Consider the following 14,949-nt stretch of genomic DNA (forward strand, 5'->3'; position numbering starts at 1 on the left):
ATTTCTGGGTGGGGCCCAGCACTCTTGAGTTTTAAAAAGCTCACCAGGTGATGTGAGAGCTTTTAAAGCTAGACTTAGAGATGCAGATAGCATTGAGGAAACTTGTAAAGGATGGTGGGAGACAAAGTCTTCTCAGTGTTCTTTATTTCCTGAGGGCTTTCTACTGCAGCCTTACCTGCATAAGGGACTGCATAGAGTCAGCCCAGTGAGCTTCTCTGGGTCTCACTAGCCTCTTGATGCCTTTCTGTACCTAGAGGATACAGTGCTGCCTAATAGAAATTCTCATGACAATTATAATTAAACCCTAAGTCAACAATTCACCAGTTACTGAAGGCTGGTTTGCTTTTAATATTCTCTCCTGTGTGGTGAAGAAGAGCTGGGGAGGAGCTGTTCTGAGCTGTGTTTGCCCACCTGCACCAAGAGCCTGAGCTGTCATAGCCTTGGGGCAGAAGATGCTCTTCTGCACAAAGCACCAACTAACTCAATTAATTGTCATGGTCAGAGGCATTTGCAGCCCAGAAAAATTCAATTTGAGGCTAGGAGTGCAGCTTGGAGCCTTGCTTGGAATTGTCCCCTTAAAAAATTAGATTTAGTGCTTTTCATTGTATGCTGAGCTGTATCAGGTCCTTATCAACTTCCCCTCTGGCCCTATAAGCCTCTCCTCCCTACAGGGACTGAATGGCACATAGCCTTCTCTGTTCCCTTTCCTCAGGCTTCCTGGGAAGGTCCAGAACCTCCTCTCTAAACTCAGATGAGTCACAAGGACATCTCTCCATGAAGCAGAAGAAGCTTCATGGCACCTCCATAAGCACCTTGTTTTGTTAGAGGTAAAAGGATAGATAAAGAGAAATCTAGGGGAAGGGGAGTTGAAGAGAGAAAAGTGTGGGTGGTAATGATGGTGCATATTAATATTCTATAGGTGCAAAGCATTTCCACATATTATGCCATTTATTTCTCAAATTATCCTTTGAACTAAACAGTATTCCAATGCCCATTTCAGAGATGAGTAAGTTGGTGCTCAGAAAATTGATGTGGTTGGGTGCCTGGGTAGCTCAGTTGTTAAGCGTCTGCTTTCGGCTCAAGTCATGATCCCAGGGTCCTGGGATCGAGTCCCGCATCGGGCTCCCTGCTCCGCGGGAAACCCGCTTCTCCCTCTCCCACTCCCCCTGCTTGTGTTCCCTCTCTCGCTGTGTCTCTCTCTGTCAAATAAATAAATAAAATCTTTAAAAAAAAAAAAAAGAAAGAAAATTGATGTGGTTTGCACAAGTTTAAATAGCCAATCAATGGAGCTGAAATGAAACCCTTGATCTTTTGACTAAAAATCATCAATCATTCTACCACATTGCTAGGTATGTTGTCACTCCACTGACCCTCTCAACCCCTCCCACCCTGCCCTTCTTGGGCTGCTTCTTGGAGGTGTTGCCTGCCCACTCAGTTTTGATTTACAGGTGTGGACAGAGAAGATAATTCTACAAAGGAAGCCCATTGTGTCTCTGTGACCCTGAAGACCTGGGCCTGATAGTGCATCTCAATTACTTGGGAAAGGGCCCATTGCATACACCTCTGCCCAAGCCCAAGTTGGGGAGCAAAGTCACTTACCTAACTGCCACTCAGGCGAGCGCATGGTCTGCATCATCCAGATGGGCAGTGTGGGCTCCAGCATGGCCACTCCCATGTTAGCAAAGCAGAGGGAGCCTGGAGAGAGAGTTCTGTGAGTCACCAGGGCTACACAGAAGCCCAGACTCTCCCAGCCCAAAGAAAGGCATTTTCAGCTTACCTGCAGCCACCAGGATATAAGGGTCTTTGAGAAGTGTAAGGAGCGGTGTCCCCCTGGCACTCTGAGAACATGGACAACAAAAAACTTCCATTTGTACAGTGTACATCTCTCCTATTGTCATAGAATCTGAAAATATGCAGACAGGACCTTAGAGATCATCTATGTCAGCTCCTTTACTGAAGAGACCAAACAACCGAATCAAAGGAGATAAAGTGACTTGCCCAATGTCACAGTCATCTGGCGATGCACCTCCTGTGTGCAAGGCAAACACTGTGGTAGTCACAAAGAGTAGGACATATTCCAGACATGATTCCTGCTTTCAAATGATTATCTCAACTAGATGAGAGTGGGTAGTCAGCAAGGCCAGCAATGGACAATGGGTGTCTGGACTCTCGGCCTTGGGCCTCACCACTAGATCTTGCTGGCACTAATTGTTTGCCTTGGGAGAACCACAGGTAGAGTGCTGAATCCCAAAGGTGAGCACAGAGGTGATAACTCAGAAAGCTCCTCAAGCATTCTGGAAGCTTTATTCTGACCATTTTGAGCCATACTGGCAAGTCTAGCTGAAGGTGTCTGAACATCTAGATTAAAATGCAAGCCTAAGTGTTCAGTTCTGATTTCCCCCTCCCCTCAGAAAATATTTATTCCAATTCAACTCAATCACTCCGCCTTCCTCCCATGCATCCCAGCAGGTTATTTTTGCCTAAACTATGTTCATGGTTGGTTATTTTTGCCTAAACTATGTTCATGGTTGGTTATTTTTGCCTAAACTACCTTCCTTCTCTCTACAGGTCCAACTCCTACCCATTCTTCAAAGTCAGTCTTAAATGGCTCCTTCTTTTCCACTGTATTCCCTGACTCAGTAGCTGAAACTTCTCCCTCTAACAAACTTCCTGATCTGTGGTGCTAACTACATTCTATCTGATAATAGATTTAATAGTTTTGATATAATAACCCTCTCTGCATACTTACAGGGGTGGATTAAAATATTCAGAGATACTAAAGCGAAATATATAATTCAAAATACAGAGACAGATCTAAATCACAAAATACACATAAAGAAGTCCAATAGGCCCTTTAGCCTAACAATTCCACTTCTAGGAATTTATTCTATAGATTACCTCCAATGTTACAAAAATGCATATACCTAAGGTTATTAATTGTAGCACTCTTTATAACTGCAAAATACTGGAAGGCAGAAAAATAAAAATTAAATTTTTTGAATATGTAGAACATATTCAATGTAGAACATTACCATCTAAGTCAAAACTATTCAGAAAGATATTAAAGGAAAATAATTTCTCCTTTCCCAACACTTTTGGTACCAAATGTGGGGGCTTTCCCACCAAACAATTATTCAGTTCTCTATGGGCACCAACTCAGTGTCTTATAATGTAATTCAATTCTGACACTGACTACTTGGAGTTAGCACAGACCCCACAGGTAAAGGGCTCAGTCCCACAAGACTGCCCCCTTTCAGATCCCAATTGCAAATAGTGGGTTCCCAGGTTACCCACACTTCTGTCTGACTTGGCTATAAAATCAAGGTTTTTAGATCAAACTTTCCCATATTTTCTGTACTTCCTTATCTTTCATTCTTTGTAGTTTGATATGGATTTCCCCAGAGCCATCTTTGGCTTGGAGTCAGACAAATACCAACTCTGATATTTAACCATGATAGAATGATAGTCTGTAAAGATGCTCTTGGGGGGAGAGATTATCTAAACAGCCTCTAAGGTCTTCTCTAGCTCTGAGGTGTTGTAACTATGAACATACAGGTCCCAATGTCATTGTCTCCTGGTTCTGAGTTTATATATATAATTTTTGTAATGTTTCTTTGATTCTTCATAAGGCCCTTCCTCCATCTTTGTCCAACATCAGTCCAGACTCCCCCACCATCCCCAGTGCTACCCTAAATATGATACCATCTGGGAATCCAAGTATAGTTCTTACTTTCCTTGACTCCACTCCTCTTCACCTTTCTTCTTATGGTTTGACAGGGATGATCTAGGGGTCTTAGCACATAGCCATTCTATATATCCCTTGGCAATGGAGCTTAGTGTATACTTACTTCAGGAGAGACTCTGGAAGGCTGTAGGATACACAGCTGGAGTGCTAAGAAAGAAAGTGGGAGAGAAAGAGTTTATTTTGTCCACTGATTAGTTGGAGGCTCCAGTAATAGCCACATTGATATTACCCTATCATGTACAGATCTAACTCCCTGAGTTTCTTCCTTCTTTCCTAAAATGGGGCAGTCCTTGATCTTTTAAGCATGTCAAGACTAACACCACAGCATAGTGCATTCCCAACCTGACTTAAGTTATCATCTGTCTGGTGACCTCTTATGGTGACTTACCTCCATCCAGTAGTGTCAGGAAGGCCAATATGAGGAAGGGTGAAGACTGCCCAACAAATACATACATCACACTTCCAAAAGGAGCTCCCACTGGAAAGGCAAAGCAGGCATGGATTTCAGAAGAAAGGACCAATTCCTAGTTGGTGTGACTTGTCCACATTTACCAATGAACCTCCATGTAAGGTTCTGGGGATTCAGGAATGAAGAAGTCCTGGTTCTCAGGAGCTCACTTTCTAGTAGAGAAAATGCATGTGGTGGGGTTGGGGTAAGGGGACCCATATAATTAGAACATGGTGAAGAGTAGAGTTCAACAGTAAAGGTTCAATCTACAAGATGCTGTGCAAACACAGTGCAATGAGTTCAGGTGGCCACAACGGCTTTGTCACATGGGTAATATAGGTGGGGAAGAAGCATAAGTGAAGATCATTGATGTGCCATAAAAGAGAGTATGGTTGCAGTATGGAGGTTCCTCAAAAAGTTAAAAATACAGCTACCCTACAACCCAGCAATTGCACTACTAGGTATATATCCAAGGATATAAATATAGTGATTCAAAGGGGCACATGCACCTCAATGTTTACAGCAGAAATGTCCACAATAGCCAAAATACAGAGAGAGCCCAGATGTCCAATGACAGATGAATGGATAAAGAAAATGGTGTATATATATATATATACACACACACACACAATGGAATATTAGCCATCAAAAAATGAAATCTTGCCATTTCCAATGACATGGATGGAACTAGAGGGTATTATGCTAAGTGAAATAAGTCATCCAGAGAAAGACAAATGCCATATGATTTCACTCATATGTGGAATTTAAGAAACAAAACAGATGAACATAGGTGAAGGGAAGGAAAAATAAAATAAGAGGAAAACAGAGAGGGAGGCAAACCCTAAGAGACTCTTAACTATAGGGAACTAACTGAGGGTTGCTGGAGGGGAGGTGGGTTGGGGGGATGGGGTAACTGGGTGATGGACATTAAGGAGGGCACTTGAAGTAAGGAGCACTGGGTGTTGTATGCAACTGATGAATCACTGAACCCTACCTCTGAAACTAATACTACACTATATGTTAATTAAACTGATTTTAAATAAAAAAAAATTTAAAAAGAGTGTGGTTGGATAACAAATAGAAGAAAATCAGTATTCAGTGTTCAGTCACTAAAATATGAGTATTTGGGAGAGGAAGAGTAGAGGTAGGGAATGTTGAGGCCAAATAGTCAAAGGCCCTGTATATCCAGATAAAGCATCTCCTTGGTCTTGTGGGCAATGGAGAAACATGTTTTTTAGCAGGAGAGAAATACCACCAGCTCTGGGCATAGGAAGCTTCTTCTGGTGGCACCTTGGGGGAAGGAGGGAAGGCACAAGAGATTAGGCAGTAGGCTGGTTCCAACTGAGGTGTGATGAGGAACCGACCTTGAGGAAGTAGCTGTAGAGAATATTAATGGGCTTATCCATTTGGAAGTGAGAAGTGATAAAGGAGACCAGATGTACCAAAGTTTTAGCTTGGGTGTTTGGGAAAATGGATATTAACAAAGAGCAGGATTTTTGTTCCCTCTTCTCCCTGGGTTGTGGTGGGGGGGGGTGAGTATGGACCAGGAAGAGACCTTTGGTGTTTTCTCCTCAACTAGCTTGTGAGCTCCTAGAGGGAAGGAACCATGTGTGAGGCTTCTTACCTATATCCCCTGTGTGCTAGCATTGTCCTTGGCATATAGTAAGTGTTCCATAAAATATGTGACTTGTTGGAATAGTCAATCAATCTATACGAGGGATGAACCTCAAAGAAAGTATGTTATTTTTTAGAGTTTGGGGTTTGAGTCCAGAAAATCTGAGTCTATATCCTGGCTCTGGCATTTTCTAGCTATGTAATCTTGGATGGTTACTTAACTTTTTTGGTCCTCATCTCTATAATGGAGACAATCATTCCTCCTTCATAGTGGTGTGAGGATTAAAAGAGATTATGTCTGCGATGTATTTAGCACAAAATCTGACAAAGAGCTTCTCTCATTTTGAAAGCACTGGCCATGTGTGGAAGCAGAGGTGAGGCAGTGGCTGCTAACATGGGGATATTTGATCACTGGAATAGACTAGGTTTCTTCCATTCCCAGGACCTCATGGGCTATTAAGCTTCTTAACGGGAAAGAGATTTTGCCTTTCCTGGGAAAAATTTCAGAAGGACTCAAAACATGATTGGACAGAAAAGGAAAGAAAATCCTCTCTTCCATGACCCTTAGGAACACTTGCCTCCTGGAGCCATCTTCGAAGAGTATGCAGTATCTTACCCTCTGAACCTAGATTTGGGACCAGGTGCTACTTACCCAGCACTCCCAAAGCCAGGCCCCCCAAGGCGATTCCCATGGCACGCCCTCTCTCATAGTCATCAGTGTAGACACTTGCCAGCATCCCAAGACCTGAAAGGAGAGTGACATGGAGTTAGCATACAGGAGCCCTCTGTCTGCGTCTCTCACTGAATCCTTGGTCTATTAGTTCTTAGTCCTCTATCCTTATTATATCTTCAGGGATCATCTTACCTATGGTTGCAGTTTGAGGGGTTTTGTAAAACTTAGTCCATAGTATTTTACAAATACTGTCCCCATTGGTCCCCCAAACCCCCACATTGTTCACTCCTTCTGTTCACAATATTGTTGGAAGTGTGAAAGTCTCTGGGAAGGGTAATACAGAATACCACTGTCCATTGATAGAGCATTTCATTGCATTTTATCATTTCCTAACACATTTCCCTGAATGAATGGGGTGGGTCAAAGGAAAATCTAACAGACACAATTCTATTCAATGGAGGTGCCCAAAGAAGAGGAAAGTACAGAAGATGTGAAAGACAGCATGGGCTGGGCTCTTCTAGCATTTACTCATGTGTAAAATGGCATAAAATAGCTACTTCATAGGATTATATTAAATATTGTATTTGTATTTGATGATACTTTGCAAAGTGATAGTGTTACTGGTAGTATTAGCATTACTTGTCTTATAAAATGTTAAGAGGGGGCAGAGAAAAGACCATAGGGGGCATTAAATAAAAAACTGGCTTACTTCATGGTTTTACCTTGGGCTTGCTTCGGCCTGAACTGGCTGTATCTAAATTTTATCAGAGGAAGTTACGTCAGGCTTAGGGATTTATAACACTGACAATAACTCTACAGTTATCTTGTTTTTGAATCATAATTTCTGCTCACTAGGATACTTTCCTATCTATTCATATAAATCTTATAGGGTCTGAGGGTAGTAAGAGATGGTAAGAGATGTATGTGTGTGTATGCATGTGTGTGTGTGTGTGTGTGTGTGTGTGTAAGATGTGAGCATTACCTGCAACAGATGAAAATGAAGATCCAATGCCTTGAAGGGTTCGGGCCACAAACAGTAGGGTATAGGTACCAGAAAAAGCAAACACTGTGTATAGAGAATAGCAATAATGCTCCAGTTAACAAATTGTCTTTGTTCCCTCACCACCAGAAAATGTGCCCATGATATTGTAGATATGAGCCACTATATATATGTTTTAAAAAAGAATGATCATTGCCCCCTATTTTTGGAGTTGTCTTTCTAATCTCCCACACCATAATCAGGATTGCATTTTAATTGACATGAAACTGAGAAACCACAGAAACACAAACCAATTCACCACACAGTGGATAGAAGCCTGCATTTTCACATTTCTGACCCAAAGCTCAGTATCCTGTCCACTGGAATCATGGCTGTCCAAAAAGTACAATGCCATTAGACCCTACTTCTCAATCCTTCATATTCAACACCCAGATTTAACTTTTGCCATTGTTGGGCTCCATTGGGTCATCTACAGTGAGGGAATAAAAGCTATGTGTAATTGAAGGACCATAGGTATTGGGTAGAAAATAGTATCTTGTGATCCAATCAGATATTATTTCCCCTCACCTTATGCTGGAAAATATTTTAGCCAAATCAAATCAGTGAATGTGCATTAAGTAATATCAAACATACAACTATACTAGAAATGTGAAATAAAGAGAATATCCAGTTCATGCCCTTTAAGAGGTTCCATCTACTCAAGACTAGCATACACAAAACTAAGTACCAAACAGGAATATGTTATCAAAAACCAAATTACAGGGTGTTGGTGGTAAGCTTGGTAATTCCAGACATGTCTCACCTCCATTTCAAGACAATGCCATTAAAAGAAAGATTCCTCCCAAAGTATCTGAATCAGCAGAATTTAAATCCCTTTGCCCTTTCGTTACAGATATATTTGGTTGTTTGATGTCTTACAATCTTTTTCCATTATTTCCTGATGTGATCACACTGTCTCCCAAACATGCATGTGCTTGGTCTCTCTTTGCTGAGTTTCCAATGCCTTCTCCTAGGCCTTCTGATTTCTAATCTGTTCAAGGTTAGCTATTCTTATGTCCTTTTTTTTTTAAGTTTTTTAAAAAAGATTTTATTTATTTATTTATTTGACACAGAGAGAGAGCACAAGCAGGGGGAGCGGCAGGCAGAGGGAGAAGCAGGCTCCCGGATGAGCAGGGAGCCCAACACAGGACTCAGTCCCAGGACCCTGGGATCATGACCTGAGCTAAAGGCAGATGCTTAACTGACTGAGCCACCCAGGCGCCCCATTCCTATCCTTTGCGAATGCAGTGACCAACTTGTCTCAGTTTGCCAAGGACTTTACATTCTGGGAGGACCCTGAATCCCAAAGGATGGTTGGTCATCTTATTTAGGAAAACCAAAACAATTTCTTTCTCACTTAACCCCCTAACGTGGGTTACCATTTCGCTCCTAATTACATTAAGCATGGGTCTCAGCTAGGGGCCCTTAATGGTGGTAAGGGGCATCAGCAACCTCTTTTTAGTATTTAAAAAACCCTAAAAAGATGCCCCATAAGATTCCCTAAAGACCAAACATTTGCTAGAATTAGGCCAATTCAGTACAGCAACACTGGTTATGGCATGGAAACAATAATTATTATTTAATTGCAGAGAATCAAGCAAGGCCCTTATGCTAGAGTTTGCGATACTCTAGCATTATCCTATTTTGCAGGGTGTTTGTTACATCTCTCCAGGCATGTATCATAAACTCCTAGGCTGGAACCATGTCATTTCATTCTTTATCTTCCCGCAGTGACTTTTGCCATCAAGACATAATATGTGTGCTCCATAAAGTGTTTTAGAGAAAATTATGAGTCTCATTTGATGAAACAGAGAATCCTATTAGTTTTTAATTTATTATTTGGCATAGGCTGAGATTTTAGAAGTTCAATAAACATTTCTAACTTGAATTTCCTCATTTTGTTTGATTTAGCTAGAATTTTCACAAGTAAGCTCCAGTTCTCAGAACTTTACACATCAAGCTTCTGCTCTTTGCAACCTTCCAGCCTTGACTGCAGCAAATTCCTGTTAAGCATTGGTTGATAAGAGCCAAGCTATATGCTGATAGGGAAGAAAACTTGAGGAGGAGCAATAGAAAAAGCAGAAAAGCAATAAAAAGTTGATAAGAAAAACAGGAGGTTGGAGATATGTTATTGGGAGCAGAGTCAGCAGAAGCATCAGGGAGCCAACAATGGCTCCAGAAGCTGCCTTCTCCTTCAATTAACCTCCCGCCCCACCCCACCCCCCATCATTCCTTCTTATTTTAATTCTCAGGGTCAATTTCCAGACATAATTTGTTTACTTATTGCTCTTATTCCATCTCTATTTTATTAGAACATTTATCTGATACTGGATAGACTGTCTTCCTCTTTCTTGTTTTTTTTTTAGCAAATTTATTTCTCTAAGCTATAACCTTTAATGTCCTTACTTGAAGGCAATAGACTTTTTGGTATTATCTAGTTACTATTGTTCAGTTTAGATTCTTTGCTGGTGGCTTTTTACCTTTGTGTATCAAATAATACAACCTCTTCCCAAAGATGGGATATTTGGACTAACCTCATTCAAGGGACTACTGATACACACACACAACAGCATATCTATTAAAACAACTGTTAACAATTTTCCCCAGCTGAAGGAAGTAAAGTATCTGTTCTTCTATAGCAGAATATACAAATTCCAACTAGACTGATTTGCCACTACTGCTCTAATGCCCATATCTAAAACTGCAAAGGATTTCAATCAGTGTCATAAGCCATTTAGTCAGATGCCTAATTAGCTACCTTGACCCTACTCTCTGCATTGTAGCGCATGTGATAAAATCAAAGGTAATCAGTGAAAAAAATAAAAAAAGGAAGCAAATTACTTACTAACTGTGGAGACAAACAGGATAACAAAGCCAGCAAACATGGGGATGTGATATCCAATTCTAAAAGAGAATTACAAAGAAAAAATATACAGTCCCAATAGGCATCTATATACTTGGACCATATTTTTTCATGTAATTGGGAACAGAAATGCAGTTATTTGAGTACGTGGAAAAGCATGTCTCTGAATGCAAGTGTACAGATAGGATATGCCAAATTGATGTGTACAAGTAAATGAACAAACATGCAAATTTACCCGTAGAACAGGGCCAAAATCCTCTTTTCCAGAAAGGATGGCCTAGTCGGAGTGTATATCCCTTTGAAACATCAGGATAATCCCAAACACTGCTAATAAGCCAGTGCTCTAGATTGCAGTAGTTCTGCCTTGGAGCCATGTTCCAAGGCACTGAAATAACATCAGCAGTATACTTCTGATCACTGGTTCTTTTTTTGGTGTTCAATAGTCATTACATCACTAAGAAAATTTGAAGCCTATGGCATTTCATCAATATCATGTTATCCTTTGGGTAACCAGCTTTCCAAACAGTTGATTGCCTGGAGACTGACAAGGGAGTTTTCCTACTTTTTCCCTTCTAACTACCTTTATGATACCTCAGCCTATCATCCTCTTACTCCTGAGCCAGTGAGTACTATGTAGAGAACTGCACCCATTGAGATACCTGTTGGTGAGAGGTCCCACAAAAGGGTTGACCAGAAGTTGCATCAAAGCCTTTGAAGCAAACAGAACCCCAACCCGCAAGTTCTCTTCCTCCAGAAACTCTGTGCCTTGCAAACAGTTGTTTTGTTGTGCTGGGATGGCTCCAGTGACTGGAGGGGGGATGGTGCCAGCATTGTCATCTGTCCATGCTGTGCCACTGGGTGCACTTTCTTCGATAGCCATGGTGTTGTTATCAAAGAAGGAGAAGATGGTGGAAAAGGCAGGAGAAGTAAGGACATGCTGAGAAATTGTGGTGAGGCCAAGGTATAGAGGAGCGTTGATTTCTTTGAACTCTGTGGCATATAGGAAGTTGGGTATAATGGGCACTGAAACAAGAAGGACAAGTGATGAGAGCTAAGCACACTTTTTAACACTAACTGGTTCAGGGGCATTACTATGAGCTTTATATTCATGTTGAGGAAGGTGTCTAAGTGACATGATTTGAAGCCTACTAAAAGACTGTACCTGCCCAAATTATCCTATTAGATTAAGTACCTAAATTCCAACCCACATACAATTGGTCCTCATTACTCCTGAATTCTGTATTGGCCAATCACCTACTTGCTAATATTTAGTTGTAATCACAAAATCAATGCCCGTGGAGTTTTCACAAGTTTTCTTGGACATGCATGCAGAGAGTGGGGAAAATTTCAAGTTACCAGATGCTTACTTTCACAGCTGAGGTCAAAGAATGTAGGCTCTGTCTTATTGTTTCAGCTCTCATATAGGGATGGCAGAGCATGAAAATGGAAGGGGCAGGGAAGTATAGTCCAAGAAGCTCCAGCTCTGGGGTCAGTTGGACACAGCCTGAACCCCGACTTGGCACCTAAGGCAAGTTACATAACACTTCTGAACCTCATTTTCTATTTTGTGTTTTCTAAGCATAAAAAGAAAAATTTTCAAGTCCACTCACTGCTGAACTTTAGCAGGTGTATGCTACCTGCTGGGGCCCAGGGCAAACTAACCCCCAGCCTAAAGACACCTGAACATACCCACTACAGTAAGCAGCATGTTGTCCAGAAGCAGAGCAACAAACACCACCACCAGTACCAGCTTCCGTGACTCTCTCCCCTCCTTGAGCAACCGCTGAGGAGTGTCCAAAAACACCCTGGGCATGGTGATGGCTGGGCTGGGAGCGTCCTCTCCAGTTTCTTATGAAAGGTCCCGTTACAGCTATAGGTCTTCTGCAGCCTTTATAGAAGAGGGGAGAAATTCTGCCCAGACAGGTGAAACTCACTATTAAAATGAAAAGTGCAAGTCGTTGCAAATACTAGGATGGTATTTGAACCATTTCTTTGCCTGTGTCTCTGCTCACTTCCTATACATCTCAATAATTCTACCTGGTTCTCAGATTGCCTTCTAAGAAAGCATTGCTTACCGGCTTTTTATATCTGGAATTCTACCTAGCACATTAAGCAGATTCTAGCTCTGTTCACTTAGCTCTGTGTCTCAAATGCCTATCACTTCAATGGTTTATGTCAATATCTGAGGCCTACTTGTATTATTACTTGTTCAATCTTTTCCTCTAAATCCACTCTTTTTAAAAACCAAAATACTATTGTTTTTTAAAAAAATTAATGTGCCATACAAAACAAATTATGGTTCATGTGTATGCACCAATCCAAAATTATAGCCTATGGTCTGTACTACCCCCAAATATGTCATGTGCTACAAGTGTTACTTGTGCTGCCCACAGAGAAACACTGACCTAGACCAACACTGTCAGTTCACAGATAAGTGTGAAGACTCAGGAGGCTAGGAGATCTGTTTCACACAATTAGTATCAAACTGGAATGAAACTCCAAGCTTTTTAACTTGCAGGATTATAGTCCACCATCTTCCCTTGTTCTGTGGTACTTGAAGCACTTCTATGTTGTTTGAGCTATAAATCCCTGCCCAGTAAGGTGTGTTACTGTGTATAAATAAAATACTGTCATAATTAGTTCTCTACTTAGGATTTCATGTCATTAGTCAGCATTAAGTCACAGTATTTTGTTAAACTTCAGGTAATAGCAATTTCAGGGAAGAATTTTTGTGTGTGTGTGTGTATGGCTTCTGTTGTGATATCAACAATACCAATCATACACGTTTTAATATATATTGCTGTCATGAAATGCATCAGGGTCTAAGATTTATGTAACCTTTTATTCAGTAACTCTACTTCTAAGAACATATCTTAAGGAAAAGATCAGAAGTGTGGCCAAAGATTTATGTTTAAAAGTACTAATTGCTGAATTATTTATATTAGTGAAAAAATCAAACATTTTAATGGTGGAATATAAACAGCTCTTAAAAATCATTTTTTCAAATAATTTCAATGACTTAGAAATACCCAATATAATGTTAAGTTAAAAAGGATATTAAACTGTATTTGCAGCTTGACCTCAATTATATAAAAAATTATGTGTCTATTTTAAAAGATTAGAAAGATACACACTCAAGTGTCAGCTATTATAATCACTGATTTAAATTATTTTTTTATTTTTCTGTAATTTCTAAATATTTTTTTTCATTTTTTTTTATAAAGATTTTTATTTATTTATTTGACAGAGAGAGAGATAGCGAGAGCAGGAACACAAGCAGGGGGAGTGGGAGAGGGAGAAGCAGGCTTCCTGCCGAGCAGGGAGCCCGATGTGGGACTCGATCCCAGGACCCTGGGATCATGACCTGAGCCGAAGACAGACGCTTAACGACTGAGCCACCCAGGCGCCCTGTAATTTCTAAATATTTTTTAATTAACTACTTTCATAATTAACATACTTTACAAGAAGTAAATAATTTTAAATGATTATCACTGGAGTTCAATAGTAAGTCTTAAATGTTGGGAGTATCCCAAGCACTGAGCTACTCTGTTCTATTCTAAGACCAGAGCTGGGAGAAGAACATCATCCATACTATAGTTCTAAGTGACCAAGAGGTCCGCACTGAACCAAATTCCCAGATAAGTTTTAACCAGAAAATGCATACAATCATTTAAGATCTTTCATTTCTCTATGTAAATAAGGTGTTTCTAAATACAAATTTACCTAAGATACATAAGGGAAAAAAAAGAGACTAGAAAAAAAAGGGGATAGAAAACTGAAGATGAAAATGGAATAAGTACTGTAAAGACAGATCGAAAAAACACAGCCAAACCAAACAAAACCAAACCAAGAATTTGCCAACCAGTCAGTAGTAAACTTTACCTTAGAGTCAAAATTCTCTGTTGAGAGACAAATTATAAGGAAGGATTAAATTGTGTCCAGGGAAAGAAACATCTTACCTTAGAGCCCATCTTATGTGAGGTACTCAGTGAGGTATTGGCAGCTGTTAGCAGTTCAGAAGGGACTCTGTTCTCTGAGTGGATGTTCTGATGGATTTATTGCCACCTGTTATCTGAGGATGTCATGTGTGCCCTTTGTCCACAAAGATTTAATTGGAACTTCCAACAGGTTTCATTCAGAGCCTTAGTTCCCTGCGTCAGAGGCAGGAAAGCAGGACTGGAGAGGATAAAGAGAGGGGGAAATTATCCTAAGGAAAGATAGACTGGGCTGTGCTGTTTTTCATCTGTGCTTATCTATCACTGAATTCATTAACTCTTGCCTAGGTCTGAATATAAATTGGCAGATAGAATGAAGCCAAAGTACAGTTCCTGTCCCTTGTTACTTAGTGAAAGAGACTCCATGTACCCCAATTGCTTTCTGGAAAGAAACAAATCTTAGAACATCCACCAGACCAAAACAAAAAATAAAAAAATATATGCATGTTGTTCTCAAATCATAAAAATCCAACCTCTATTTCCTCTCTAAGGCATAGATTGTGCTGTGATCTTTGCATCTCAATGCTCGCTGATTGCCTGGCATGTAGTGGCCTCCTATAAGTACTTCTTGT

General features: G+C 40.5%; 1 protein-coding gene across 1 annotated transcript; it reads right to left on the minus strand.

The window, feature by feature from the left end:
- Positions 1 to 756: 756 nt before the first annotated feature.
- Positions 757 to 12,195, minus strand: SLC18A1 (solute carrier family 18 member A1). Its single transcript, XM_081812898.1, has 10 exons — positions 12,072 to 12,195; positions 11,042 to 11,405; positions 10,365 to 10,423; positions 7,463 to 7,546; positions 6,460 to 6,552; positions 4,134 to 4,223; positions 3,849 to 3,892; positions 1,778 to 1,838; positions 1,600 to 1,695; positions 757 to 851 (listed from the first exon to the last, which is right to left on the minus strand). Exons 1-10 carry the CDS (start codon positions 12,193 to 12,195, stop codon positions 757 to 759), a joined length of 1,110 nt encoding a protein of 369 aa, XP_081669024.1.
- Positions 12,196 to 14,949: the final 2,754 nt, after the last annotated feature.

Source organism: Leptonychotes weddellii, chromosome 2 (assembly GCF_054177405.1).
Source record: "Leptonychotes weddellii isolate Sample4059 chromosome 2, ASM5417740v2, whole genome shotgun sequence".
Taxonomy (NCBI): Eukaryota; Metazoa; Chordata; class Mammalia; order Carnivora; family Phocidae; genus Leptonychotes; species Leptonychotes weddellii.